Source organism: Myotis brandtii, unplaced genomic scaffold (assembly GCF_000412655.1).
Source record: "Myotis brandtii unplaced genomic scaffold, ASM41265v1 scaffold834, whole genome shotgun sequence".
In the NCBI taxonomy this organism is placed as follows: Eukaryota; Metazoa; Chordata; class Mammalia; order Chiroptera; family Vespertilionidae; genus Myotis; species Myotis brandtii.
In genome coordinates this window covers 961,146-987,505 of record NW_005371386.1, presented here as the reverse complement: position 1 = coordinate 987,505, position 26,360 = coordinate 961,146, and the positions used below count along the sequence as shown (strand labels likewise).

Here is a 26,360-nt window from a genome sequence, read left to right as displayed (position 1 = left end):
TTTTTTTTTCTCCCCCTCTCCCCCACCTGCCTCCCCCTATTCCCCTCTCCCTTCCTCTCTCTTCTTCTCTCTCTGCCTCTCTCTCTCTGACCCTCTCTCTTTCCCTTCCTCTCTCTAAGCATGTCCTCCAGTGAGGATTCAAACAAACAAAAGAAGGTGGAGGAATGTACAGGACAACGATGCTTCTGGTTTATGTGAAAATTTTTCTCATCTACTCGATTAATTCAACTAAAGCAACCCTTTTCTTTCCAGGGAAGAAAGAAAGAAAGATAGAAAGAGAAAGACTTGGCTTCTAGGCTTTGTTTTTCTTCTAACTGACTAGGGAACCCAGGATAAGGTAGTTAGAGCTTTCTAGTCCTTTTTTTTTTTCATTTGGAAAAGGAAGATTTAGAATGAGAGATTTCTGGTTGTAAGATGCTCTAATATCACTTTTTATTTGATAAAATTATGTGTGTTTTTTTTTAAATCCCCAAAGAATACCCATAAGGAGTAGGTAGAGATAAGTTAAAGCTACCTAAAGAATTTAATTCCTTGTTGCCCAGTAACTGTTAAATCCCTCAGCAGTCAGGCAAGAACCACATTCCTGCCTTGAGACAAGATTTAGTCCTTTCAGAACTTATCCTCCGGCTATGTTCCAAAAGTTTATTTGTAAGTTATTTGCTTACAGCTTGGAATAAAATGTGTTATAAATAGTAGTTAGGTCCCCAAATCACAGAATCTTATTTAACCCTTAGAGCAGCGGATCTCAACCTGTGGGTCGCGACCCCGTTGGGGGTTGAACGACACTTTCACAGGGGTCACCTAAGACCATCAGAAAACAAATATAATTACATATTGTTTTTGTGATTAATCACTATGCTTTAATTATGTTCAATTTGTAACAATGAAATTGGGGGTCACCACAACCTGAGGAACTGTATTAAAGGGTCGCAGCATTAGGAAGGTTGAGAACCAGTGCCTTAGAGTGTCTGGTATCTGCACTGTATGAATAGAATGTAACTACATGCTTCTATGGGAACGAAATGCTTTGTGGGTACAAGTTCACATTGCTGTGCTTGATTCCTTTACTCCAGCGGTTCTCAACCTGTGGGTCGCGACCCCTTTGACGGTCGAATGACCCTTTCACGGGGGTCGCCTAAGACCATCCTGCATATCAGATATTTACATTACGATTCATAACAGTAGCAACATTACAGTTATGAAGTAGCAACGAAAATCATTTTATGGTTGGGTCACAACATGAGGAACTGTATTTAAAGGGCCAGAAGGTTGAGAACCACTGCTTTACTCGCAAGGCTTCTCTGGATAAGAAGAACTGGGCATTTAATTAAAAGAAATCTCATTACCTTCCTGGTCACTCCACCACCCACTGGCTTGTCAGCTTCCCTTTCTGTTCCATATTTTTCTTTGTGTGAAGGTGTCCATGATCTCTCAGCTCTGCCACCCCACCCTCTGCCCCTGCCCTGATTCATGGTCCTTCTGAGGGCATTGCCCACCACCCTCGTGCTGGTTGAGGTTACAAACACACTGAGTACACAAAGACCCATTTCTCCTCTAGCTGAGGAGTGGGAAGGCCATCAAGGGCTATGGGTACCAGGAATATTTGGCCTTGAATCCAGGCTCATGGATGCAACCTTAAGGAAGTTACTACACATCACTGAGCCTCATTTTACTTCTGTTGAATGAGGCTGGTAATATGGAAGGCAGGGCACTGTGTATGGCATCAGGTACATGCAGCATCTGGCCTTGGTACTAAGTGAATGTTAGCACTACTTTTGTTATTGGCCTGCCACGCCTGTTTTTCTCTTAAGACTATACAGGGAATACTTGGATACAAAAAGGGCCAAAGGCCGGCCCGCATGGCTCAGTGGCTGAGCATAGACCTACGAACCCCGAGGTCACGGTTTGATTTCCGGTCAGGGCACGAGCCTGGGTTGCAGGCTCGATCCCCAGTGTGGCGTGTGGAGGAGGCAGCCAATCAATGATTCTCTCTCAACATTGATGTTTCTCTCCCTCTCCTTTCCTCTCTCTGAAATCAATAAAAATATGTTTAAAAAAACAACAAACAAACAAAAAGGGCTAAAGCAAGATTTATCCACATTTTAAAAAAAGAAGGCTGCTTTAAGTTTGTCCCAAGTATTTCTTCGGAGGAGTCTGAGAGGAATACAGGATGGGTCAGATCCAGTGAAACCTAAGATGAGAGTAGGAGTCAATCCCAAAGGTAGGATGGAGGAAGCTCTGGACATTGCAATTGAAAGGGGAAAGGGGAACACTCATTCCTGTGGATTCAGGGCCATTCGTGAGCTGTACTGATGTGCATAATTCTTGGATTGAACCCTCAAACTGGTCAAGTGAGAGAGGACATGCCACATTTCAAGCAACTTCCAAGTACAACATATAGTTTTGAGGTGATAAAGAAGAGTCTTTTCTTAGTAACACTGATACTTTCCTTTTCTTGATTCAAATGATTTGCCCAGACACCCAGACGTGTGAATGTGGATTCATCCATCAAATCGGTCTATGTCATGGGACAAAGCAGCCCATTATCGAATGAAAAGCTCCTGCCATTGATTAATTTTTTAACAGCTGCAGCTGCGGAGTGATTGGTCTTTTTTAAAAGAATGATTTACATATTAGCATCTTTATCAGGATCTAATCACTAGTATCTAGTCTCCAGAAGATTTAACACATAACACTAAAAAAAATATCCTGTCACATGCTCCATTTTTATAAATGTCACACTACGCCTAGGCTTCTGGATGCATGGGCAGTTTGAGTCATATCACCTGCCCGCCCCCGTGTGTATGAAACACAGAAATGGGGCACATTTTACTGAATTTGAATTGTGTACTATCTTGGACTAGTTATTATTCACACTTAAGGATTTAACTGATTTTCTTCTTCACCTTTCAATCAACAATCTATAATAATAAAAGTGTAATATGCTAATTAGACCAGATGTCCTTCTGGACGACCTTCTAAAAGAAGCCGGGGCTGCAAGGGATGGGTCCTGGGTGCCTGCTGGTGCTGGAGGGAAGCCCGGGTCCAGGGTGCTAGAGGGAAGCCAGTGCTGGCAGCCGGGGGAAGGAAGGCCTACTCTTGCATGAATTTTGTGCATCAGGCCTCTAGTCAACAATAAAAACCTAAACAATTTCTTTTCCCTCATAATATTAAAGTGTGATTTTAGCCTAAGGCAGAAATGTTGCAAAAAACGGTTAATTTGCTTTATCCATGGTAATTATGGTTAGATTTCCACTGATGTTCATTTTGACATCCATTTTATTCATGGAGGTATTAAGGGGAATGGATACTGGGGGGAGTGTAGAGGTTGGGGCCTAGAAAGATGGAATGGGGAGGACAGAGGATGGAAATCATTTTCAATCAGAATCTAAAACTCATGCTGTCAGATAAAAGATTTAGAAATCTTAATTTGAGTTTTAAAACTTCTGAATAATTGAAATTTACCAAAACTTTATAAAAATAACATGTATCTTAAGAGCTATGAGTAAAAAAAGATACTACTTGTCTTTAAGGAGATTTTGCATTAATGAAGAGATAAAAATATGAACATGTCTAAAGAGTTAATGAAAAATTAGTTACTCTTAAGTGTTCATATATAGGTAGACATTAATTTCCAGAGAAATAACTTGTATATTTAAAAATTCTACTCCTTAGGTCTGGGAGAATCAAACTTGTGTACATCTCATTCAAAACAAAAGTCTAGTTAAAGTGTCTGCAGATCTGTTTATGTCTAGAATAGTGCCTTATCCAGATAAGCCGTGTTTAAAAAAACACACACAAAATTCAGCTTAGTAAATTTTAAAGATCTTACAGGTTTATTCAAGGACTCATGAATCAGGCAGCATACCATCTAGCAGATATAAAGGAGCTCTGAGGAGCTGCATAAAATGAAAGACTTTTACAGGCTGAAGGGAGCAGGAACAAGGAAGTTAAACCAGGCAAAACCCAGATTGGCTATTATAAGGTCACTTTCCTTTAGGGCAGGGGTGGGGAACCTTGTTTCTGTCAAGGGCCATTTGGGTATTTATAACATTCGAGGGCCATACAAAATTATCAACTTAAAAATTAGCCTGCTATATTTGGTCAAACATTTAATTAACTCATCCCTAATGCCTTGGCAGGCCTAGACCAAATAAATGATGTTGCCGGCCTTATAAGGCCCTCGGGGCTGAACATTCCCCACCCCTGCTTTAGGGGGATGATGAGGAAAGATTACCACCTCACTAGTGCTAATCAGGTGATTTCTGATTGCCAGGTTTAAGATTCCATTTCTGGGAGAGCAGAAACTGTAATTAGGTTAATTCTTGGTTTTGGTGATGTGTGTGTGTGTGTGGGGGGGGAGGGGGTTAGCATAAGTGACTCCATTTTGGGCCTGCTGTCTTGTTTTATTGTTAAAAATCTTCATTATTGAAAGTATTACAGATGTCCCCTGTTGTCTTGTTTTTAACAGCCCTCTATTATAACATTGTTTTAAACATTGAACTGTCAAACTGTCCTGCATCAGTGTCACCATCTCATAGCAAAGAGGGGGAACTCTGATCTAACATGCCCTTTACTGCTAACTTTTTTTCCCTCCACCCTAAAGAGGATTGCAGGGAATGGATGGATGGATGATGCTCTCTATTTAGTATACCACATTTCGTTGATTATAACCCAACTAACATGTCAATTAGATATACATTTTGCTGCAAGCAATAAAACATCTGACCAACTATATCAACCAGAAAAGGGCTGATGTTTTTTGTATAACAAGAAGTCTGGAAACAGTGTCGAACTAGGGAAGAGTTAGTTCCCTGATGCCATGAGAGCTTTGAGCCAGTGTCTGTTGCTATATCATCCTTAGCGAGTGACATTTGACCTCATGGTTCCATGCTGACTGCTGCCCCTCTGGCAGGAAGAAGGAGAAAGTGGATCCAGGCTGCCTGTCACTACTTGAACCAATTCAGCAGAGACAGGGTTGAATCGTATATCAGTGTTTATTCCAATAATGCCAGCAGTATGGGAGAGCAGCAGGTCATCCACAAAAATCTGCTCTGTAGCCCACCATAAACCAGCTGCTTATATAGGGTAGGACAAGGATTACATGGGGAAGTAGGGATTACAGGCATGGGGAAGTAGGCTATGCAGGCTGGGGTGGGACTCCATTATTTGGGCAAGAAGATAGTTAATCTTTCCATGATAATAGGCAGTTCTTGAATGAGAATGGTCCGCTCTCCAAGGTTGACTCCCAGGTCCCCAGGGCATACAACTTCCAGCCAGGTTAGAATGTCCTTTTTTTTTTCCCTCCAGGTTAGAATGTCCTTTCTTTAACCAGAACAAGGTATTCAGGGTTAGCAGAGCATGACTAATATTTCCCATATCCATAGCTAGTCCCCACTATTCTATTTTTGCCCCTAACAAAAGGTCTTTCTCCCTCAGAGGCTCTTTGTCTTTCAGTTTGGAAAAGTAAACCCTTTCTTACAGATAGAGTCTCAAGCATTGGCCAAAAACCGTGTCCACATGGCTGCTCCTGGCTGGATTAAAGTATTGCAATCCTACAGCCTTTGTAGTAGAGAAAGGCCGGAGAAAGAATTTGAAAATGGGGTTGAGTAAACCAACCTAGAGAATCTGCCACAATGAAACACACCTGAGCCATCTTTCTCACTGATAAGCATTCTGTTTGGTTTATCTCTTTTCTGTTTTTTATTCCAACTTCTTTATATCTCGGGAAAGTCTTGATATCCTTGTTATGTGTATTTCAAAAAAGAAGCCCAAGCTCAGACTGTAAGGGGTAAGCAAGAGAATCATTAGCAATGGGAAATATTATTTGAAGAAAATTCAGATGTAGAATCAATGTTATCAGTAGCTTAAACTTGGTAAAAGTAGATAGGCTCCTTTCAGAATGTCATTCGACATTCAAACCACATTTATTGAGTACCAACATTTATTGCCCTAAACACAACACAATCTCTTCAGAGGGACTCATTTCCTTTTCTCATCTTTTCTTCCTCAAATATAAGAATGAAAATTATTAGGCTGTTTCTAATGAGTCATATCATTCCTTTTTTATCACAATTGCTATAGATTTTGTTTATTTTTATTTATTGAGTATTTAAATTAACCTTTAAACCTTTGCAGGCTAGCTTAGAAATTAATCACTAGTTTCGTAAATAACATGGCTTATATGGAAAGTTTTCAGTTCATTAATCTTAAAAATGTGCATCGGAATACAGTTCACATCGTGTTGGAAGCTACTTTTGTGTTAGAGATGCAAAAATACATGGTGTCTATTTACATTATGTTTGTGTACGTATATAAGTGTGCTCATTGTAGATGGAAAAGGACCACATACTAAACCTGTGGTTGAGCGTCAACCTATGAACCAGGAGGTCACGGTTCAATCCCATGTGGGAGGTGCAGGAGGCAGCTGATCAATAATTCTCTCTTATAGTTGATGTTTCTCTCCCTCTCCCTTCCTCTCTGAAATCAATAAAAATATTTTTAAACAATACTGAATAATTATTTTTTTAAATTCCTAACTAAAAGCAGGCTATGGCGGGTAGCCACATCCTAGGCCTGTAGCTTCCTTGACAAAGGTTTGACTTTTTGCATCTAAGATAACATACCCTTGGAATGTCAGAGCAACCGACCCTTTTCCTGGACCTCTCAGGGTACACCCGCTGCACCAGAGCACGAGACCACAAAACCCTCACTTTTTCCTTGTTCCCCAAATGCCATCTCTGTGTTCTATAAATGTTAATTGTTAACTGTCCTGTATCTACCAATGTCAAAGAAATATTTGTCTCTCTTTTCTACTCTTTATCCAATCTCAGATTTTCCCGCTTTGCTTTCTACCTGCCTCCCTAATCTACCACTGATGAATTTCATGTAATACCCCTTACATCACCTTTGATTGTAATGCATAAAATAAGGGGCAAAACTGCCATTCTCCGGAGCATTTTCTCAATCCCTTCAGATTTTGCGTCCCAGCAATTGTCCTCAGTTTGGCTCAAATAAACTCATAAAAATTCCCTACAGGTTTGGACATTTCTTATGTCGACATCATGTAACCAGAGTTTCTATGTGTATATTGCTGGGCACATCACACCCAAGACATATGTACTGATTTTGTGTGCCTGAATATTTTATCTTTTTTTATCCCCATTTTTTGAAGCCTGAATCTTTAACCTCTCCCTGAGTTAGTACACGGTTAGGCCCATAATGGATGCTTCGATAAATATTAATTGATGATTTTTTAAAAATGTGTAAGTGATTGTCACTTAATGAAATGTAGTCAGGAAACTGATCAGGGGTCTTGGTTCTGTCTTCCCATCCATTCTTGTACTGGAAAAGTAGGTGGATTATGACAGTGTTTTTGGTGGCACAATCATTTAGTTTGACTGCATTAGCAAAAGGTGGAGTCCAAAGAATTAATAGCCGGAAAGTTTTTGGAAAATCCAGTTAGAACTGTTTCCATAGAGTAATTTGAGTGAAAGCCAGATAATAGCTAGTTATTGGAGGAACTCCACAGTAAGAGCTTTGACAAGGACCAGAAAAAGAGTGTAACTGAAGGGTAAATGTGAAATTTGGGGGAGAATAAGAAAGTGGTCTGGTTGAGGCCAGAATCTAAAAAGAAATGCCTCCTGGGGCTAATTGGTCATTTAAATGACTGAAGGTGGAAGGGTGGGAACTGGGACAACTTGAAAAGCTTCTGTTAGTGCTGAAGGGGCCTCAGGTTTTCCTATTGTCATTTGAGAAAAGCAAGACAATGGGAAATCTCCAGATTTTAACGATTGGCAAATCATTCATCAATTTTAAACACCATCATGTGAGCCAAAACCAGTCAAACAAACAAAAACAAAAACAAAAAACCAGTCTTCAGACTAAATTCAGCCAGTTTGTGACCTCTCCTTTGTGGTTACTGGAGAAATAATGGAAGGAGATCAGAATTTTAGGTAAAAGATCACATGTTGAAATCTTGGGAGATAAGGGTGGAGAAACAAACTGAGAAGGTGAGAGAGGCCAGGGTAGGAATGCTGGAATTTAGGGAGATCTTGTTGAGCTGTTTTAAAACTGGAAAATGACAAAGGTGAGGCTGGCATTAAAGGAAAAGAGGAAATTTACTGCTGTTTTGTTTTCATCATTAAAGTTGGTTTTCCACAAACTCTCCCAACTGTGAGAAGGGATGCTAGATTTGAAATAGGTAGCGTCAACCATATTACAAAGAAAGTATGCTTTTCCAATAAAAAAAACACATATTAGGACAAGATTTTTTAAAAAATATATTTTTATTGATTTCAGAGAGAAGGTGGTGGGGAGAGATAGAAACATCAATGATTGGCTGCCTCCTGCACACCCCACACGGGATTGAGCCCGCAACCCGGGCATGTGCCCTGATCAGATGGGAACGGTGACCTCCTGGTTCATGCGTTGACGCTCAAACACTGAGTCGTGCCTGCTGGGCAAGGCACAGATTTTTTAAAATGATTTGTGAATTCAGTTATATGAAAACCTGTGCGCAGGTATAAAATTTAAGTCACATTTGATCATTTTAAATGCCTCACCTTTATAATAAGGAGTGAGAATCAGGAATGTGTTCACTTCTGAAGAGGGGGAGGGTAAGACTGGTTAATTCATGAAGTGTAGACTCGAGTTGAAGGGGACTGGCCTAAGTTTGTACGTTCTGCTACTTCTGCCAGTAGTTGAGTGGCCCGTTTGTAGCATTGAAGAACACAGGAGAGCAGCGTCTGAAGGTTCTGAGTCAAAGAAAGGGAATCATATTGTTCATCCCAGTCACGAGAGTGGACTGTGTGACTTGACTGTACGTCTCCTGTCAAGAGGAAGACCGGAAGGAATGAGCATTGGCTTGATTTGATATGGTTATAATTGGAACTTGAAGAAGTTGACAAGTAAGGCTGGTCAGAGTTTGAGGGCCAATGTAGTGACCTTGCTGATTAAAGTTCCTTCTAATGATAAGGATGGCAAATAAGGACTTGCGTAGGTAGAAGAGCTTTTGCAATGAGTTGATGGCAGGAAAAAAAAAAGGCAGACTAAATATGGAGTTTGGGAGTAGGCAATGAAGATAAGGATTTTGCAGTATGTGCTTTCAGTATAGGGTGGCCCTCAATCCCTCTGTTTTCAGTGTCTTATCTAACTAACACTCCTAGGCTTAGTTGCTCCTGATGCCCCTATGTCTGGCGCAGCTTCTCCTGAGATGAAACCTCCAGCCTTTTGTCAGGGTGAAGCAGGAGGTGGCTGGGGTGCTTGGCTGTGTGGGGTGCTGGAGAAGGTGTTTAGGGCTCTAACGAATCACAACCAAACCTTGTATTTTCAGCCACATCACAGCCTTCAGAGGAACCTGGAGCTTCTAATTTCTGAGACTTGTTGACTATATAGATTGGTATGCTTCTTTTTTTAAAAACATTTTTTTAATTGATTTAAGAGAGGAAGGGAGAGGGAGAGAGAGAGAAACATCAATGATGAGAGAGAATCATTGATGGGCTGCCTCCTGCACGCCCCCTACTGGGGATCGAGCCCACAACCCGAACATGTGCCCTTGACCGGAATCGAACCTGGGACCCTTCAGTTCGCAGGCCAAGGCTCTATCCACTGAGTCAAACCAGCTAGGGCTATCAGTATACTTCTTGTTAGACACCCTTCTCCCCAGTTTTCCCTCTTTCTCTCACATTAATGTAGGCTTGGGATTTCTCTGGTCTCCTAAATCAGTTACCACCAGATCATCTTCCAAGCTTCCCAGGTGCTGGAACTCCTCTGTCTGTTCTCATCTCCTCTCCAGCTTTGTCTCTTTTTTTGGAGGGTAGATGTTATTTTTAATTCCTTTTGTTGTCATCCTAGTACAGTTTCAGGAGTAAGGAGAGAGAAATGAGTCTTCCATCTGCCATGTTTAACTGGAAGTCCCAAGACCCAAATCCTTAACATGATGTGCAGAGCCCAGCAATGGACCTCTGCCTGCCTACCTTTCAGGCCTAATCTGGGCCCACTCTTACTCCTTGTTCTCTGTGATTCCAACAATATCAGCCTTCTTAGGATTCTTAATGGTCCACGCTCTTCTCTGCTTAAGAGCCTCTTTTGCACGGGCTGACCTTTTATTCTGCTTTGCTTTTCCTGCTCTTCATCCATCTGGTTAATTCCCATCACCCTTTGCTTAAACTTCACTTTCTCAGACCAGCCTGCCTGCCTGGCCTTTGTTTCCCTATGTTTGCATTCTCAGTAGGTATTGAAAGGGTAGATGGAAGGATTATAGATAGATGTGATACCTGATGAAGTGGGGGTCCTCCTCCCCACTGGGTACTGCTGGGGGTAGAGTTCTTATGATACCCTGAGAAAAAGAATTTTCTGAGACTCACACGGGAGAACGGGTGATTTTTATTTGCATGGAATTAAGTCCCTTGGTTTCCAAAGTTCTATTTCCCTTAGTCCAGTCATAGGAGAAGTGTAGCTGGGGATTCAGTAGAGCTAGAAGCAAAGCCAGTGTCCAGAGTTTCCTTTCCATGTTGGAGTTGGGGCTGGTGTAGTATCAGGCTAGTTGCAGTCCATTGTGTGTGGGGGTCCACATGGCCATGAGCTACATGGAAGAATGCCAGGAAACCAAGTGTGAGCCATGAGCCAAGTGTGCCAAGACGAACCAAGAGCACAAGAGAGCAAGCTCCTTAGTTTAGGGCAGCGGTTCTCAACCTGTGGGTCGCCAATTTGTGGGTCGCGACCCCTTTGGGGGTCGAATGACCCTTTCACAGGGGTTGCCTAAGACCATTGGAAAACACATATATAATTACATATTGTTTTTGTGATTTCATGCACTGGTGGGGTCCCTCAGCCTGGCCTGTGCCCTCTCAAATCTGGGACCACTCAGGGGATGTAGTAGTGCGCAAAGCTACCGGGGAGGAGCCTGAGCCTGGGCCAGGCGCTGCAGTGCTCCTGCTCATCCCAGCCCTGCTGCACCTACCACCGCAGTCCAGTAGCGCTGCCGCGGAGGCGGAAGAGGCTTGTGCCACCGCAGCTGCACTCGCCAGCCATGAGCCCAGCAAATGGCACCCTTCAGTCAGCTGAGTGGCGCTCCCACTGTGGGAGCGCACTGACCACCAGGGAGCAGCTCCTGTGCTGAGTGTCTGCCCCCTGGTGGTCAGTGCATGTCATAGTGACTGGTTGATCGGTCGTTTGGTAGTTCAGGCGTTTGGTCATTCGGTTGCTTAGGCTTTTATATATATAGATTATTGACAATACTTAAGACCCGGTGCATGAAATTAGTGCATGAGTATGGTCCCTAGGCCTGGCTGGTGATCAGGGCCAATTGAGGCTTTCTGGCTGCTGGCCGGGGCCTCCCTTCATTCCATGCCACCCCCTGGTAGTCAGCGCACATCATAGCTAGCAATTGAACTCCCGGTTTATATGTTCATAAGTGATATTACACTGTCTTTGACTTGTTTGGGAGTTAAAGTCACAGTAGCTCATACGATGAGTTGAGGGAGCATTTTCTCTTTTTTATTCTGTGACATGACTTGTGTAAGAATAGAGTTGTGTGGTTCTGGATGGGCAGCTCAGTTGGTTAGCGCATTGTCATCCCAATATGCAAAGGTTGCGGGTTCAAGCCCCAGTCAGGGCACATACAAGAATCAACCAATGAATTCATAAATAAGAAGAACAACATTTCAATGTTTCTCTCTCTGTTTCACTGTCTCTGTCTCTCCTTTCCTCTCTCTCAAATCAATCAATAAAAATGTTTTTTAAAAATAATAGAGCTGTCTGTTCTTTTTAAAAATGTTTTAACTTTAACCTTTATTGTTGAGAGAATTACAGATATCCCCCCTTCTTTCAGCCCCCATTTCCCTCTTCCAATCAGATCCCACCCTATCCTAGGCCTTCACCACCCTATTGTCTGTGTCCATGAGTAATGCCTATACACATATAACTTCTTTGGTTACTCTTCCCATCTCTCCCTCCCACGCTTCCCTCTGTGATTCGTCAGTCTGTTCCATGTTTCCATGCCTCTAGTTCTATTTTTTAAAATATATTTTATTAATTTTAGAGAGGAAGGGAGAAGGAGAGAGAGATGGAAACATCAATGATGAGAGAGAATCATCGATCAGTTGCCTCCTGCAAGCCTCACACTGGGGATTGAACCTGCAACCTGGGCATATGCCCTGACTGGGAATCGAACCGGTGACCTCTTGGTTCTTGGGTCGATGCTCAATTGCTGAGCCACACCCGGCCAGGCTCCCATGACTTTAAATGCTGGTTTTCACTATTTTTGCAAGAGCATATCCAACATATGTAGATTTATTACTAACTTGATCAGGTCACTTCTCTTTTCTGGTGATTTGACACCTTCCCCCATTACCTTCCAGAGAGTGAAATTAAAAACTGTAAAACAGAAATATTTACCAAAGTCAAGAGAAAATCATAGGCTAAACAAAGAGGGAAAACCCTATTAGTTGTTTTGTGCCTCCAAATGAAAGTCAAATGGACCATTACTTCAGTAACTAGCTGGTGATTCAACTCGAAAGGGTAGATGGCCTATATTTGCCCTTGTTCCTCAAGTTTCTAGATTTCTCTATTTTTAGGCTAGAAGCAGCCTGGATAAAAGAATTCAAGTCATTAAGAGGAATATATAGTTCAGCATTTTTATCCTTCTGAAGTATGCTTTCTATCAGCTGCCATGGAAACCTTGTGTAACTTGTTTCTTGGAGAGTCTCACTCCTCAAGTTCCGGTTGTGAGAGCGAGGGAGCTCATTACAACTTGGATCAGAGTCCTGGAAAGGCAGTTCCCAGGGAAAGTGGAGTCCAGCCTCCCAGGGGGGCTGGGGCGTGGGGGAGGGTTAGCTTTATTCTGTGTGCATACTTTAGCTACAAGGTCAGCTCCAGCCTCAGCCCAGGACAATGTCACATTGTCCACAGCTGTACCACATCTTGAGGTTTCTGCGTGCATCCTACACACTTTCACAAGGCAGACTTATCTCTTCCAGCTGTAAGCCAGAGGGAGTGGTGCTACAGATTCCTAGCAACACATGCAGACTCAAACAACACAGATGGTTAACTCCCTTGAGTAGGGCTTTTAGGGCACCAGCACTCCATTGCAATTCACTGATGGTGACTGGATATATATTTGTATAGCTTCTGTTGCAGTAGGATGAAAACTAGGCATTTTTCCTGCTACTTTTTTTCTGGTATTCCTGAATCACTGTTTGAGAACAAGTTGGACTCTGGTGCATAGAAAACTCGTGGCAGAAGGCTTATTCTCTGCAGTGGGTTGGGGGTATGCCGAAAAAGGTGTCAGGGAAGATTAACTTGAGGCAGAATGTGCCACAATTAGGACTTGGAAGGGAAGCAAGTTTGAACTGCTTTAGGGAAGCTAAGAACACTGCTAGAGCTGGAATGTTCCAGATGCTTGTCTTTGATAGTATTCCACTGTGAACCCACACCCTGAAAGAATCTGATCATCCTTGCCCCTCCCATTTGGATCTCTAGCTCCTGGAATTTGCCAATTCTTCATATGAACTGTGAGATTTGGACAGGACAGAGCTTCTGTGACCTCATTTAGAGCATTTGTTCTGAATTCTGAATAGAACCAGGAAAATTGGAAAGCAGAGAAAAATTGGGGTCAGAAGAGAGATATTACTTTATGAAAGAAGGAAGATAGTAGGAAACTAGACCAATGAGTTAAGAGGCAATTAAAAAGGAGGATTAAAAAGAAAGGGGAAGGGAAGAGAACGTTTTTAGCCTGTATCTTCTGCCAAGATGCTTGATTGGCCCATAGTTCACGCTCCACGCTTTTTTATAAGTAAATGAATGAAAGGAAATTTGGAGTTGGAGGCCTACTCCCTGGAAACTGCTACAGGCTGATGTTAAGGGCAAAGTGATCTGTTCTTGATTAAAAAATACATTTCTGTGTCTCTATGTTGCTTATTTTATAAAGAGCCAAAGAGGATCATTTATAACTGTGTGAGAAAGAATTCTGCACTAGGAAGTATAGGGAAAGTGTGATAATATTGGTGAATAGTATTAACACCAGTCTGGAAGGGGGGACAGGAATTAAATTTCTCATATATTAGTACCACACGGCAGCTCATACCATGAGTTAGCTGAGACCACCCAAAAAGATAAACAATAATGACTGAGGAAAAGAGACAATGGAAGAACCATGGGTCTTGGGGAGAGGGACCCAGGTAAATCAAGTTCTACTTGCCAGAGAACAAGGTCCAGGGAAATGTTAATTCACTTCAAAGAGAAGGAATCTGTAGCCTTTCATTATACCTTTAGACAATTTATTGAATAACTTTTATTGGTGTTCATCATAAATAAGAGACCCACAAACATATTCCAGAAGTGAGTTTTTGGTCTAATTGACTATAATAGCCATTAAATAATCTTCTAAAGGCCCACAAAATGGAATGTAGACAGATGCAACAATAGTAGACAACACAGATCTATACAGAGGTTATACTTGGACTTTAACATGGAACAAGAGCCTTTATTAAAATGTACAATTAAATACTTGACTGCACTAGAAGGTCCATATGAATCACCTGGGAAATCTTGTTAAAAATGTTGATTCTGATTTATAGATCCTGGTAGGGCCTGAGATTCTGCATTTATAACAAGCTCCAAAGAGATACTGATGCTGTTGGTCTTCGAATCACACTTTGGGTTACAAGGACCCACAAGGTTACAGGGTTCTGTTTGGTAGGCGTTGGTAGCCACCCGTGGCTAGGCGTAGGTAAGGGCTGTCCTCTGATCCATCTTGGATGCCAGTTTGTAATGAAAACAAGTCTCAGAACAAACTCGGTCACAAGGGAACATTTATTAGCCACAGGACGCAAAACAATCTTAAAATCTGTGCCAAAGGTACAATGAAGTCACAGCTCTGCCTTTTTGCCTCACCTCTAACCACATTCCTTTAACATAGTGGTTCTTAAAGTGATCCCTGGACATCAGCAGCAGCATCTCCTGGAAACATGTTAGACATGCAGATTCTCAGGTCCTCTCCAGACCTAACGAATCAAAAAATCTGGGAGGAAGCAGGGCCCGGGAATCTGTATTTTTAATACTCCTCCAGATGATTCTGATATATGACTCAAGTTGGAGAACCCCTGCTATAACAGCAGGATTCTGTGAGCCATCTCACTGAATTCAGGCAACCAAGAATCCATCCAATGAACCACGGTTGGACATTTTGGAGTCCGACCTAGAGCACCATTTCTAAAGGTGGGGGCCTGCTAGACTCTTCTCACACCCAGTTAATGTAAGGGCCGGGGATGGTTCTAAACCTTTTCATATAGTCTTCCTATTTTGCAAACCACTAATACCACCAATGCAAGCCCATCTAACATTAATTAGGATAATTAATGATATCCCTGGTGTAATAGGAGCTAAATATAACTGAAGCACTTCCAGTGGCCGCCTCTAGAGTGAGGCTTTTTGATTAATTGCTAGCCAACCACCCCTGGAGTGTACATTCTTGATTAAAACAACTGACCACCTCTGCAGTGTAGCTTAACCTAACACACACATACATCATATTGTATTGTCCGTGTGATTTTCTTTTTAATTTTTAAAATCTGCTTTATTAAGGCATAGTTAAACACAATCAAATGCACTCATTCTAAGCGTACAGTTTGAGGTTTTCTTGTTTTTGTTTTGTTTCTGACATATTTTTATTGATTTTTAGAGACAAAGGGAGAGGGAAAAAGAGAAACATTGATGTGAGAGCAACATATCCATTGGCTGCCTCCTGCATGTCCCCTACCAGGGATTGAGCCTGCAACCCAGGCTTATGCCTTTACTGGGAATTGAACCAGCAACCTTTCAGTGTGGGGGACAACGACCAACCAACTGAGCCACTCTGGCCAGGGCTACAGTTTGACATTTGGCAAATGTATACACTCGTGTAACCTCCACACCAATCAAGATATATAACATTTCAGTCACCTAAAAAATACCTTTGTGTTCCTTGTGGCCAGTTACCTAACCCCATATCACACTAGGCTACCATCTATCTGCCTTTTATCACTATAGGTGAGATTTGCCTGTTCTAGAATTTAATAAAAATAGAATCAAACACTATTTATTCTTTGTTTTTGGCTTCTTTTACCCAGCATAATGTTTTTCAGATCATTTAACATTATTGCATGATTAGTAGTTACTTCGTTTTTATTGCTGAGTAGTATCCCATTGTATGACTATACCACAATTTGTTTATTCATTCTTCTATTGGTTTGTTTCCAGTTCGGGGCTATTATGGGCATTCATGTACACATCTTTTTGTGGACATGTATTTATTTATTTTCAGTAAACATCTAGGAGTAAACTAGCTGTGTTATAAGATAGACAAATGTTTAATTTCATAAGAAATAGCTAAACTAGTCATATTGTTTTTCATTCACACCAGAACTGTATGAGAATTCCAGTTGCTTCACATCCTTGCCAACATTTAGTATTGTCAGTCTTTTTTACTTTTATTTTTACGCTGAATATTTTAGAGTAAATTACAGACATTGTTTTTCTTCCCCCTAATTTCAATTTAGGTTTTTATATTTGGTCTCTGCAAAGGCCATAAAGCTAATAATGTTGACCCAAGTGATTTGGATATGGGTTAAATTATTTCCCTTTCTTAACCCCCAATTAGAATTGGTTTTGTGCCCAGCCGGTGTGGCTCAGTGGTTGAGCGTCGACTCATGCACCAAGAAGTCGCTGGTTCCATTTCTGGTCAGGGCACATGCCAGGGTTGTGGGCTCGATCCCCAGCAAGGGGTGTGCAGGAGGCAGCCAATTGATGTTGATGTTTCTCTCTCATCCATGTTTCTATCTCTCTCTTCCTTTCCCTTCTTCTCTAAAAATCAAAACATTAAAAAAATAAACAGTTTTGTGGGTGCAATTAATTATGGCAGTCATACTTGCTAGTATGTTTTTTTTCTTTCTTTTATTCTTTTGTTCATTTATTCATTCAGTCTGTTAATCAGTCCCCTAGCTGTATTAGACCTGCTTTTTCAGAGAGCGGTCAGATATTAAGTTACTGGGAAATATGACAGAAGTAGGAGACAGGGTTCTTGTTTTCAAGGAGCTTTTTGGAGCTGGGTTCCTGAAACATAAATATACAGAAACTCTAGAAAAGAAATATTGCCCAGGGTGTATCAAGGCTTGTGTAGACTTGAGTAAGGGTATCATCTAAATATAGCTTTCAGCTAGGTGAGTTGGAGCTTGATAGACAGGTGACTGTAGAAACCGCAATAGCAGAAATTGTTGAACTGTTCATCTGTGCTGAATACTAGTATGATTACACTTTAGAATATGAACTAGATCTTTATTTTAGTCCCAATTATATTTTCAAGTACATCATACGCACACATATATGTTGGATAAAAAATACTCAGAATGTTAACAGTGCATATATTTGGGTAATGGGACCATGGGTGGCTTATTTACTTGATTTTATATTTTCCTTTAACTTCTAATTTTTCCATGGTGAGCATATTTAACTTTTATTTTCTAATCAGAAAAAAATGTTATGTTGCCACTTGATTTTTGCTAAGTTCTAATGGTTGTTTCAATAATATATTCCTTGTTCTCTTTAATCCTGTGTAGCAAAGAGTCACTACAATCAGACCAGGATTACAGTGTGAAAAAAAAATGCCTGAAAACTCTGCAGAATAGTCCACTGTAGTCCTTCGTAGAACTTGGGTGTCTGGATTATCAAAGAGAAAAAAAGATGTTTTTATTAATTTCCCCATATTGACATAATTTTACTTCCCAAAACTTGGGGCATATGCAAGATTTTTTTCCCTAGCCTATTTTTGTCATTGTTATTGTTGGCAAATTATTGTGACTTTTTGTCTGTGCTTTCTGATGAAATAACAAATGATCTGTGTTTCCCCTTTGTTTTCTCCAGCTGACCTGAATAATGTCAGGTTCTCGGCTTATAGGACTGCCATGAAACTCCGAAGACTGCAGAAGGCTCTTTGCTGTGAGTATTTTACCAGTTCTGGATATTTACTCTTGATAGTTACTCTTTGCTTTAAAAAAGGGGGGAATGGATTTGAGGAGAAGGGGGTCAGTTGAGGGTAAAAAAAACCCAACAAAGCAGATATCTGTAATACTTTCAGCAATAAAGATAAATTAAAAAATAAAAAACAGCCTGGCAGGTGTTGCTTAGTGGTTGAGCATCAACCTATGAATCAGGACATCAGGGTTCGATTTCCGGTCAGGGCACAAATCAATAAAAATATATTTTAAAAAATAAAAAATTAAATTTAAAAAAGTGGGTCTGGGGTATTTTCTGTCTTTTTTAAAAAATCCTCACCCAAGGATATGTTTTTATTGATTTTAGAAAGATAGGGAGGGAGGGAAAGAGAGAGGAAGGGACAGGCATTGATGTGAGAGAGAAATATTGATTGGTTGCTTCCCGTACAAGCCCTGACCAGGGATGGAACCTGCAACCTGGGTATGTGCCCTGACCAGGGCACAGGATGATGCTCCAACTAACTGAGCCACATCAGTCAGGGCCTGTTGAGGTATTTTCATTTGGAGAGACAGGGAAAAGATGCTATCACAAGTCCATTTGTAACATAGAGTTCATTTTTTCAAAGTATCTTTGGCCTAATGTTTACCTAGACTATTTTCTATTGTTTAGAATCATTCCTGGCATCATTCTTCAGCTACTGATACTGAATCACTAAAATATTGATAATCTTATTTTCCAACTAGTGGCACTGGTATCCAGAATTATCTTTATGAAACTTGAATTATGTCCTCCTATTGAAAGGTATTTAGTACTAGCAGTAGTAATATTAGATTGCCTTATCTAAACCAAAGTTTGAACTTTAAAAAAAATATATTTTATTGATTTTTTTACAGAGAGGAAGGGAGAGGGATAGAGAGTTAGAAACATTGATGAGAGAGAAACATCCATCAGCTGCCTTCTGCACATCCCCTACTGGGGATGTGCCCACAACCAAGGTACATGCCCTTGACCGGAATTGAACCTGGGCCCCTTCAGTCCACAGGCCGACACTCTATCCACTGAGCCAAAGTTTGAACTTTTAAGGAACTCTTGGTAATATACTACCTATATAATAAAAGCCTAATATGCTAAGTGTCCGGTTGGCCGTTTAACCAATGAAATCGTAGTATGCGAATGATATGCTAAGGCTGCTCAACTGCTCGCTATGACGTGCACTGACCACCAGGTGGTAGACAGTCAACCAGTAGGTTAGCTTGCTGCTGGGGTCTGGCCGATCAGGACTGAGCGAGACGGGCCGGACACACCCTGGAGCTCTCCCGTGTCCCTCCCCGGTCCCTATGGTGCACCGATGGGGTCCCTTGGCCTGGCCTGCACCCTCTCGAAATCCAGGACCCCTTGGGGGATGTCAGAGAGCCAGTTTCGGCCCAGTGGCGGAACGACCAGTTGCTAGGATGTGCACTGACCACCAGGGGGCAGATGCTCAACGCAGGAGCTGCTCCCTGGTGGTTAGTATGCTCCCACAGGGGGAGTACTGCTCATCCAGAAGCTGGGCTCATGGCTGGTGAGCACAGTGGTGATGGTGGGAATGGGCCTAAGCCGTCAGTTGGACATCCCCCAAGGGCTCCCAGACTGTGAGAGGGCTCAGGCCAGGCTGAGGGTCCCCCCCGCCCCCGCAACCCAAGTGCACGAATTTCGTGCACTGGGCTTCTAGTATACAATAGCACTTCACAATAACCAGTTCATAATTACCCTTTTATCAGTGGAAAGCCATATCTCTGGGACAATAACAGAAAAAGAAAAAGAGGCAGAAAGCTTTATCTATCCAGCCTGCTGACTCCGCCCCACCCCAAGCTGCCTCTTTCCAGCTCTGGGACATTAACAGGTCCCTATGGAAATCCTAGGCCTGGAGAGCCCTTTACAACCACTTAAACTTGGCAGCAATATTGCTGAAAAATGATAACAACTTCAGACTATAAGCTGGAGAAATAAAAACCTAAATTTATTTTCAGTCATGCATCCATTCCATGAAAACATATTCAACCCTACTCTGTGGTAGGCTTCCTGCTAAGCATTGGAGAGACCAAAATTAAGAAGAAAAGCCTACTCTCTCCTTCCAAATAATTCCACTTTTAGGATGTTTCTTCTCCGTTTCTCATTTATAAAAACACTTGCCAGTGACCCTCTTTGACCATCTTATTGCTGCCCTCCACAGACCCCCTCATTCCCAAAGACTTGGCAGTCAGGGTTCACGGTCCTTCTCTATTCCCCAGTACTGGCCCCAATTCTGGATGACTGCAGCATTGGCATGGAGAATTCATGCATCACTGTAGCCTCTCAGTTCCTTAACTTCCTATTTCATCTCCATGGAGATTCACATCCTGCTCCACCTCTGCCATCTACTCAAATGGTCAGCTCCTGGACCTAATCAGCTGGAACTGTTCCAGTCCTGAAATATTGGTTTAGCTATGCTACTTGCTGACCACAGCTTCTTGGCCTTCCAATTACTTCTGCACTAACTTCTTCTACCTCCCTGAGCAGTTAGGCTCTTGATCCCTCTACCTCCTAATTGCCAGGTTCCACCAGAATTCATAGCTTCTTCTACCCAAATGGACTTGACAGACATCACTTTGCCCACATCCTCATTTCTCTTGAGCAGTTGTCCTCTGCCCACCCTGGGGCAGAACCATGACTACTGACTGCTGAGTATGCCTGGAGTGATACTGCAGCCCTGCAGATTGGGGCTGCTGTAAGATGCTCAGCTGACTCTGGACTAACTTGGAAGATCTTACAAAGACTTTCCCTTTTCAGCCTGGTCGGTGTAGCTCAGTAGTTGAGCATCAACCTATGAACCTGGAGGTCACAGTTCAATTCCTGGTCAGGGAACGTGCTTGATCCCCAGTGTGGGGCATGCAGGAGGCAGCCAATCAATGATTCTTTCTCATCATTGATGTTTTTTTTCTCTCTCTCCCTCTCCTTTCCTCTCTGATATCATTAAAAATATGTATTTTTTAAAAAAAAGACTGTCCCTTTTTATAAAGTTCCTTTTGACCTTGGATTTAGGCATTATTTAGTTCTCCTGTTAAAAAATCTGTTCACATGTTTGTCTCATTGTCTATCATTTCAGTTTATTTTAAATTTTCTAATAAACTTTGGAGAAACAGTGTGTTTTGATATTATTAAAAAAATTCAGCCATTTGAGGTTATAACCTTGTAATAAAGTTAAGCCATGAATGTAGAATGGAGAATTTTCTCATTTAAACATATTTGAAATTATCAGCAGTTTCTTTCTGAGAATGACTTTTCTTATATTTGAAACAGATTTAGGTCTAGCAAAATTAGGGTGTATTTACTTAAATTAAGTACTGGATTCTCAAGAATGGTAGGAAGAGTTCCATGTATAGTATGAATGTAGAATGAAGAGTTCACCAATACTTTTATTATTAAAAACACGTGTAGTCATATTACTTAACTAATTGTTCAGTAGATGATGGGAGAATTTCCTCTTAATTTTATATGTACTTGGGTTTCTCTTCCAGCCTGTTTTGTCATTTCTATGCCTGCAAACCATGAAAAAGAGCCATTGTTTGTGGGACAGGCAAATAAAACTAGTTCTGGCTAGCTTTTCCAACCAAAGGTCCCTTCTACTAACTCTTACTTTAATGAAAATTAATGATGTTATCTCAGTGATTTCCTGATGCCAGTGAAGAGTTTGAATTACATACACCTTAGAAAATAAGCAGTGCTCCTGCCATTAATTAACTTGGTCTTATTTTAAAAAAATATATTTTTATTGATTTCAGAGCAGAAAGGAGAGGGAGAGAGAGAGAGAAACATCAATGATGAGAGAGAATCAGTGATCCACTGCCTCCTGTGTGTCCCCTACCGGGCATCGAGCCCACAACCTGGGCATGTTCCCTGACTGGGAATCTAACCATGACCTTCTGGTTCATAGGTTGATGTTCAACCACTGAGCCACACTGGCCGGGCAGTTTTTTTTTTTTTTTTAGTTCACATCAGAGCTCCAGTATGGCAGAAACCCGAATAACACAGTTTTAGCCACCATAGAGAATTTGCCGTTTAAATCAAGAACACTATCACGGCCCTATATATAAATGTCCCCACTTTGTAATCAATTTAGAGTTACATGACTCCATCTTGCTTTTCAATGCATTGTGAATGAAAATTAAACTGGACAGAAAAGCAGAGAGAAAGAGAAAATCTAGGTAAGAACGATTTCATAAAGTGGTTTGTATCACTGATCCTCCATTGAAAGTTATGAAGAAGATAATCTAAGCTTTTTTCTTTCTCTTTCTGTAGTTCTGATGACATGTTATAGGTGCGTGGCTTCTAAAATTAAAAATATAGCCAACTTCTAAGAGCAGAAGTAAAAATACATTTATACAAAGTACGTGTATTTAGTTTAGTATAACCCGTGTGTGGTGGACTGTCTCTAAACCATAGGACCGAATATACTGCAGTTGATAAATGTGGCAAATACCCTGCAAATAAGAAGCAGAGAACAATTTGCTTCTGTTCAGCAGCTAAATCGCACAGTAGAGAGATTTTGGATAGCCTGGAGCTGTCTGAATAAAGGTACATCCTCACCGCGACAAACCAGGTGAAAAATGTGCTCCTTTCTTAGTAAATGTACCTCACCTTTGAGGGCGCACTAAGGTGGCATTAGACAGGGTTCAGTTGCTAAAGAAGACTCACAGGACCCATGATAACATGGCTTACAAATCTACAGTCTTACAAGAAAAGGCTTTACTTGGGCAATAGCATTAAAGGCAGGATATGCCTTCACAGCCACAGACTGCCTCCCAGCAAGGGGGCCTGAGAGGCTAGTGTGATTATTTTGTCCTGCCCCTGCCCCCAAATCGACTTTTCCCATATACTGCATACAATTTTTTTCAGATAGGTTTGAGGCCAGGTCTCTGTTATTTCATAATTCAAAACATCTTGAGCACAGAGCCCAACTAATTATCTAAGCTTATCTGGTTTGACAGATAATGATGTCCAAAGAGAGGGGTCCACATCTCTTTTCCAGGGAAAGCACTGTAGTCCTGTTGAAAGCTTGTACAATAGCCATGAGGTGCACACGAGGGAAGGAATGGTTGGCCCTCGGTTGTGGTGCGGAAGCTATTAAGGAGCACCTTGTAGGTTTCTCCAGTCATCATTGGTTCCGTTCTCCTGATCATCATTCTAGGAAGTTTGCCATCCTTAACCTTCCTCCTGGAATTGGATGCCCTCAAAGTGCTCTCTTTGCCCTAAAACAGTGGTTCTCAACCTTCCTAATGCCGCGACCCTTTAATACAGTTCCTCATGTTGTGGTGACCCCCAACCATAAAATTATTTTCGTTGCTACTTCATAACTGTAATTTTGCTACTGTTATGAATCGTGATGTAAATATCTGATATGCAGGATGTATTTTCATTGTTACAAATTGAACATAATTAAAGCATGGTGATTAATCACAAAAACAATATGTAATTATATATGTGTTTTCTGATGGTCTTAGGCGACCCCTGTGAAAGGGTCGTTTGACCCCCAAGAGGTTGCGACCCACAGGTTGAGAACCAGTGCCCTAAGAGGTCTTTTCCACCAGTTTATCTTTTCTCATTCAAAGCAAATTCTACCTGGCCAGCTGGTCTTCACCCAGCTCCTAATTCTCCTAAGGTTTCTTTATTTCTGGGGGTCTTTGGTCCACCAGACATGTTGTTGCCATTGTGTACCAACATCTTGATTATAACTAGGAAATGAATTTGAGATGCAAAGTGTTGACTCTCCCAGACTAACATCATATAAATGGCAGCCACTCCTAAATAGACTTTGGTTTGGGTATGCCACAGAAATTTCTCTAACCATCCATGTTAAATTTCTTGCTTTTCAATTTCAACAAGCAGGGCTACCAAATTAAACTTAATTCTTCCTCAGTGATCCAGGTGTCCCAATGGTCCCCTCCAGCCATATGAGGCTTTCCTCATATAGCAGTGGGGCAAATAGCTATATTTTTACACATAATATTATGACAGATGAGACATATAGCTTATAAACCTTCTACTGTATGCCCAAGACATTTCTTAAACTTTCATCATTCCAATTAATGTCCACACAATGTTTATTCAGACTATTATAAACCAGTATTTTCTCTACTGGTATATGACTGGGTAAATATTCCCACAGAGTACTTTCCAACATGAGTCCTTAATAACAGAAACAAGAACTAAAAAACATAGCCAGTTTACTATTGTTCCACAGAGTTCATGGTCACAGTCAGAACTCCCATCTCTTCCTCCAGTGTGTTCAGTAGGTTGGCCAGCTGTCTTCCTCACTTCTTGGCTCTTTAAAAAGGGTGTCTGAATCACCGCTAAGGCAGCGTATAATTCTCCTAGTTGAAGCCTCTTTCTGGGCAGCAACATTATGTCAACTTTCCCTTTTAAATACCCATTTGGTTGCATTCTTACCTTCAGCAATAGTCTTACCTTTTACTTCCTTGTAAATTTGAATCCACACACAAACTATGTCCCTTGGGCTCAGCCACTGGGCTAGTCCGTATTTAGCTTATAGCAAGATGAGAAGATAAGATATGCCCGGGCTCCTCCTTCAGTCTCTTCCCAGTGGTTGGGATTCAGATCGGATAAGTACAGAAAAATGGGGCTAACCCTGTCCTGTAGGCAACAAAACATTTGTGACAGTTAGCCCCAATTAAGCTAGGTGTCGAAAAGGAGCAACCTATTCCATCAATCCCTGCAGAATTCTTGCACCTATGTTCCAACTAAGAGCCGTAATATCTTGTTTCGGAAAATTACCAGCCTTTGAGACTCTTAATTGTAGCCTCAGTCCAGGGACTACTAGGTATGACATTGAAAAAGGACATTGTGCCCAGCCAGTGTGGCTCAGTGGTTGAGCATCGACCTATGAACCAGGAGGTCATGGTTTGATTCCCGGTCAAGGCACATACATGCCCAGGTTGCAGGCTCGATCCCCAGTGTGGGACATGCAGGAGGCAGCCAATCAATGATTCCCTCTTATCTTTGATGTTTCTCTCTCTCCCTCTCCCTTCCTCTCTGAAATCAATTTAAAAAAATTTTAATAAACCACCTAAAATTCATTGCAGGCAAACGCTACAATATACCAACAACATTAAAATGAGGATATGTATCACAACCACATCATAGGGTCCAGAGAGGCCAGGTGCAAGCTCCAAGTGCTCCCTCTCTAAGGGCCACACCAGGATGCACTTTCTCTCTTGGATCAAGAACCACCACTTAGGATTTCATTTTGGACACCAGGGAACACATATTAAATGTCTTAGACAGGGTTCCTGATAGCCTGCTGGTAACCTGGGCTTATTCTTCTCTACGTAGCCAGTCCCAAACACAGTGGCCTCCGTGGGTCTCGCTGAGACTAGGTAAAAATGGCCAGTGTTACTGCTAGCAATAAACAGTAGTGATAATCTGTAACCCATGTCTACACGTCAACACAAAAAGTCACTTCTGCATTATGTAGCTCTTTCACCAAAGCATCTCGGGCCCACTCCGGAGTATAATTAACTCTCACAGCACAGATAACTACATCAAAGTACATTGACTTTTCCATTTGCTTGGAAAGTCCTTTAGCCTGAAGTATAAGCTGCCTATAGAGTGAATTGGTGTGACATCAACAACAGCCTCCTCTGGGCAAAAAAATTCAGCAAAACATAGCAGTTATCCTATCATAACCCGCCTCCTTTTCTGTCTACACCAATTAGGTTACAGGATTATTTTATATTAACATAGAGTATTCAGGTTTACCTGTGGGATGAACTTGGAGTTGTGTTGGCACCATGGGACTTATTCTAACCAACTTTTTGGTGCTTCTTTTTTCTACTGTTATCACTAGTAGGGAATGAAGACTGGTTTTCTTTTTCAGTAAAGTCTCTGAGGACACCCTCTGCGACACCCTTTCTGATTTTCAGTATGTACCTCCATGAGGAATCCGGAAACCTGGGTGTCAGCAAGTCTTTTTATCTCTAGTCTCCATTTTCTCTATTACAAAATGATTCTAAATGGGCCTTCTAGATCTCAAAGCCGATGATTCTGTAAAAGACCAAAAAAATTGCCCGGCTGGCATGGCTCAGTTGAGCATCGACCTATGAACCAGGAGGTCACAGTTCAATTCCCAGTCAGGGCACATGCCTGGGTTGTGGGCTCAATGCCCAGTAGATGGTGTGCAGGAGGCAGCCGATCAGTGATTCTTATCATTGATGTTTCTCTCTCTCTCTGTCCCTCTCCCTTCCACTTTGAAATCAATAAAAATATATTAAAAAAAAGAGAGGGTATATTAGAACATACTTAGGTTTTAATGTAGCTTTAAAATATATTCCCTAGTGAATACACTAAAGGATATT

The 26,360-nt window shown here is 41.5% G+C and overlaps 1 protein-coding gene across 2 annotated transcripts in view; it reads left to right on the top strand.

The window, feature by feature from the left end:
* Window positions 1–26,360, top strand: part of DMD (dystrophin) — a 154,783-nt gene that overhangs the window by 28,475 nt on the left and 99,948 nt on the right. For both annotated transcript variants that reach the window (XM_014531975.1, XM_014531976.1), the window contains exon 3: window positions 17,899–17,973. In XM_014531975.1, coding sequence (XP_014387461.1) covers window positions 17,899–17,973 — 75 coding nt within the window. The remainder of the gene's footprint in view (window positions 1–17,898; window positions 17,974–26,360) is intronic.